The sequence below is a fragment of the Photinus pyralis genome, unplaced genomic scaffold, assembly GCF_008802855.1.
Source record: "Photinus pyralis isolate 1611_PpyrPB1 unplaced genomic scaffold, Ppyr1.3 Ppyr1.4_LG5, whole genome shotgun sequence".
Lineage (NCBI taxonomy): Eukaryota > Metazoa > Arthropoda > Insecta > Coleoptera > Lampyridae > Photinus > Photinus pyralis.
This window is the reverse complement of record NW_022170596.1, coordinates 45,100,082-45,104,283: the sequence shown is the minus strand read 5'-3', so window position 1 is coordinate 45,104,283 and position 4,202 is coordinate 45,100,082. Positions and strand designations below refer to the sequence as shown.

Here is a 4,202-nt window from a genome sequence, read left to right as displayed (position 1 = left end):
GAGAGAAGTGTAGAGAAAAATAAGAGATGCTGTATTACAAACCTAATCTAAGTACATACTCTTAGAAAATGGTAATCCATACATTTCAAATTTTACAAAGAAGAAGAAGAGGAAAAAGCAAAGCGAGAAGCAAGCAAAACAAGAAAATATTTGTGTACTTACTTTTTCTTAGTTTTTGTTTGAAAATCCTTGTTTTTCCAAGTTTATCCACACACACACACCCTCCCTAACACATAAGAAAGAGAGAGATGCACAGATTAGCACTGTATAATTACGTAAACTGCAGTAGATTATGCGAGTCTAATAAAACTTGTAACAATACGTTAGGTGATGTTAATGAGTCGGTAGTCAAATACTAACTGAAATTAGAGCGTACATTTCTTATTTGGGTATTTCCCGAGGCCATTGCAATGGGTTTCCTCAAGTCATGGCCTTGGACTATGAACTTGTAGCATTGGGGTTTTTCCCAAGGTCATGGTCTTGGACTTTGACCTCCCCAAGGTCATGGTCTTGGACTTTGACCTCGAGTTTTCCAAGGTCGTGGTCTTGGACTTTGACCTCGAGTTTTTCCAGGGTCGTGGTCACGTAGTCGACCGCTATGCTTTAAACCATATTTATGAACCTCACTCAAAAGGGATACTTTTTTATAAAAAATCAACCGATCTTTAAACGATTTTAACTTGTCTTTATTAGTATCAACCCTTAAATGTAAACAAATTTATATTACAAAACGTAGCAGTATACAATAAACGGATGATGTCGTCGTTAGACTTTAAGTTATCATTAAACATGTTTACAAAATCGCTAGTGGCAACATTATTCATTTTAAAAACTAAGTACATCAAGCAATATTGGCCACAAAAAGTCGAAAGGGGATGTTGTAACATTTTATAGTTACATGTAAAACGTCTAGAGTTGGCTTTCAAAAATTTTAAATGAAGGCCACATGGAGACCTTCCGAAGGAATCAAAGAATTCGCCAATTCCATCTTTATCGATGTAGATAGCGTTCCAATGTTGACCAGGTCTGGTGGAAACATCTGTATTGACTATAAGTCCATATGGACGACGAATAAATTTTGGTAATTTATCAGCTGCAAAAACACCAGGCCTTACAGAATCCTGTATGTGATTCAGGGCTCGTTGAAGTTCTAGGGAATTCATCGGTGGAGCTAATTTGGGTCCATTCGTATAGCATTAAAGCGTTTTCTTGCGAGCACATTAAAGTTTCACTGTTATGATTCAAGCACCTAATGCCTCCAAATTCTTTCTTCAGCTTCTTTAAAGAAGGGCATCCGCAATCCTCTGCATTTATTATAGGTTTGTTTAGGAAATTTAGAATGTACTGCTTCTCTAGTCCTTTAACATAGATCTTGCTAAATGGCTGTAGCAGGGTACGTAGTTCCTCTTCAAAATTTTCATATCGAATGTGACCGGAGGTCCACTTTAAGCCATGATAATAATCCTCTAAATATCGAATCTCTTTTTTCATAGTTGCAGTAATACTATAATTTTGAGGGGGTTTTATTAACAGAGTTGTGCATTTCGGACCCTCCGAGGAAACAATCGAAATTTCTTTGGGTATAAACTCATTAAGAGCTCCTCGGAAACCTTGCATATCGACGTATGCATCCATTGCAGAAAACATTTAAACTGGCTAAGGACTCGTATAAACTGATCTTTTATTTATTATTATTAGTGAAATCATACGTAGGATATCAGCTTAATTTATTTTTCTGCTTTTCGAACTTATTGATGTGCGTAAGACTATGCAATGTACGCAATTTTGAGATTTCTCTTTTAACTGTTGAAATCTGCGTTAACATTTCGGTGTTTATCGATTTCAATGACATTTGTCGAACTCCGCATATACCAAGCAGTTTACTGTTTCAGTTAACGCATCTTGAAATCCAACTTCGATGCGCAATGAACCATTCCTAACTAAATTCCAATGTGTTGTGGCGGATAAATCAGGTGTCAGGTCAAAGGTAGTTAAACAGTAGCCGTGAGGGTAATCTAAACGCGATATGTTATTTCCTTCATTCAAAAAATGAATCCCCGTCCCCGAAAATAAAGTATGATATGCCCGTACGTATAATCCTGCCCGTGTGAAATCAGGTTGCAACGGCTTTGAAGGAATTTGCTGTCCGTCGATGTACAGGGACATGTAATTAATCTTGTAGTTTTGGAAATTGAAAGGGTTAGACGCGTAATCGCCATTAAACGCTTTATTGGATACAAAACCGATTATGCAACGTTTTGGCAACTGTCCAAGGAAGACGTTATCTAAAGATTTACGCTGTATTCCGGTTGGTATTGTTAACACTTTTACATCGGTTCGAGTAATAGGATATTTTGCGGCGGACGTTTCTAATGCTTTAGTGTTAGCGAGAAGAATTGTAGGATTTATCTTCATTCTTCGTACCAGCAAATTGGCATCGACAATTTTTACTTTATAAGTTGCACCTGCACCAGCCATTAAGTTAAACGAATCTCTGGATCTCACAAATTTAACTTTCATTTCAACACCGTTTATGAGAAATTTTTCTTGGTTAAACAAATCGGCATGGACATGTCCAATCATCTCTATCATGTTACTCTCGGCTGCTGCGGCTTGACGTATAGTGAAACCTACGTTATCTGCTGTTAATGTGTCCATTTTTTTTGGTGTATCGTTGTGCCACAATGAACACCCCAGCTGTGATGTTTTGGCTTCCAAACCATAATTTAGCAAAGTTTCAATATATGCACGATACGCATATGTGTTATTAGGTGGCGACACCAATTTCTGATTTAAACATATCTCTACCTGGCTATACAGCGTGTGTAACCAATTGTTGGCTGGACCTACAACATCTCCAACACCCAATATTGAATCATCTTGTTTTACAATTCTTGCCGTGATATAGAGCATACTGTGACTTAAATCCAAATAATCATTCCCGCTTCCGGGGATTACGAATTCTATCGGAGCATCATCGGTTAACGAGGATAAAGGTTTGTAAAAAACCCATTCGCCACTTTCAATACTTGTTTGAGTAGCTGGCAGTGCGAACAAATCCAGCTCTGATTTTATGCACTCACAAGACTGCGCGTGAAGGAATGCCATGTTTATTGCTTTGAAAATATGTCACTAAATTTGGGCTTTGTAGGTTTTTTAATTCTTGATGTAGTTTTCTTACGACTTGCAATTTTAAACTGATCAAGTTTGGGTATGTGAGGGGTTTTATAACCAGATCCTTGCATCAATGTATCAATTTTTTCATCGGCTTTGCGTTTTAGATTTCTTCCTGCTTCGTGAATTCGATCTTGAAACGCTTCCTTGATAGGCCTATCCTCGATTATATCGCCTAGTACATTCGTACCGGTTCGTAAAGCTTCTTTCCCAACTGCACGCATTCCGGATTTAAACAATGGTAAAATACTACGAAACACTCCACCTAACCAGCTTCCTATCCCATGACCTCTTTGATACGGTGACCCCCTATAAATCGTACCAATGCCAGTACCGGCTTGATTTACGTAGTACTGTTGGTATGGACACCCCATTTCTTAAAATGTAGCTTCAAGCTCAATGTTCCAAACTCGAATGGCATTGATTGTCCAGTATCAGTCCTTATGTTTATTTCAATATTTTCAAATTCTTTTATCATCACAGGTATATAGTGCGTTGGGGAGAACACAACATCCTTATGACAGCCGTAATTGTAATTTTCAGCAGTTATATTAACTATCCGCATTAGTGGAGATACAACGTTCCCCACGATTTGTGGTTCTACAATATCGCAATAGATGAACATTTGTGAGGGCAATCCGATCCAAATGCTGGCGGGATGGGGTGGCACTGGATCTTGAACAATGTTTTGTTCGGGACGAAATCCCAATTGTAAAGCAAGACGCTCTGAAAAACCCAGTATCGAGAGTGTTTCTGTCTTAATTTGAACTGATACACGTTTAGTAAGAGTGTAATACTCTAAAGTCACCAATCTTCCTATAATCTCATGCTTATTCATTTCTCTAACTACATCCTCGACAGTATCGTAGTTCCCTGATGCAAAACGAATTACATGCCAGCCGTTAGCGTGATACGTTATTTGCTCGGAGTCATTACGAAAAAAGTCCGCCGCGTTTTTTAACACTCTTTTTGCAGATAAATCTTCCGGAGGTGTTACTCTATAATATATTAAATTATCGATCTCACTT

The 4,202-nt window shown here is 38.0% G+C and overlaps 1 protein-coding gene across 1 annotated transcript; it reads right to left on the bottom strand.

Annotated features, from left to right (window-relative positions):
* Positions 1-1,842: 1,842 nt before the first annotated feature.
* Positions 1,843-3,398, bottom strand: LOC116170765 (uncharacterized protein F54H12.2-like). The gene is made up of 2 exons (XM_031487268.1): positions 3,182-3,398; positions 1,843-2,465 (listed from the first exon to the last, which is right to left on the bottom strand). Exons 1-2 carry the CDS (start codon positions 3,396-3,398, stop codon positions 1,843-1,845), a joined length of 840 nt encoding a protein of 279 aa, XP_031343128.1.
* Between the last annotated feature and the right edge of the window lie 804 nt (positions 3,399-4,202).

Excerpts from the sequence above, each read along its gene's own strand:
- LOC116170765 (XM_031487268.1), bottom strand. The coding sequence starts at position 3,398 with ATGCGTGCAGTTGGGAAAGAAGCTTTACGAACCGGTACGAATGTACTA. Across the intron at positions 2,466-3,181 it reads TCAGTTTAAAATTGCAAGTC|GTGCAACTTATAAAGTAAAA; the intron begins GTAAGAAAACTA and ends TGGCTGGTGCAG.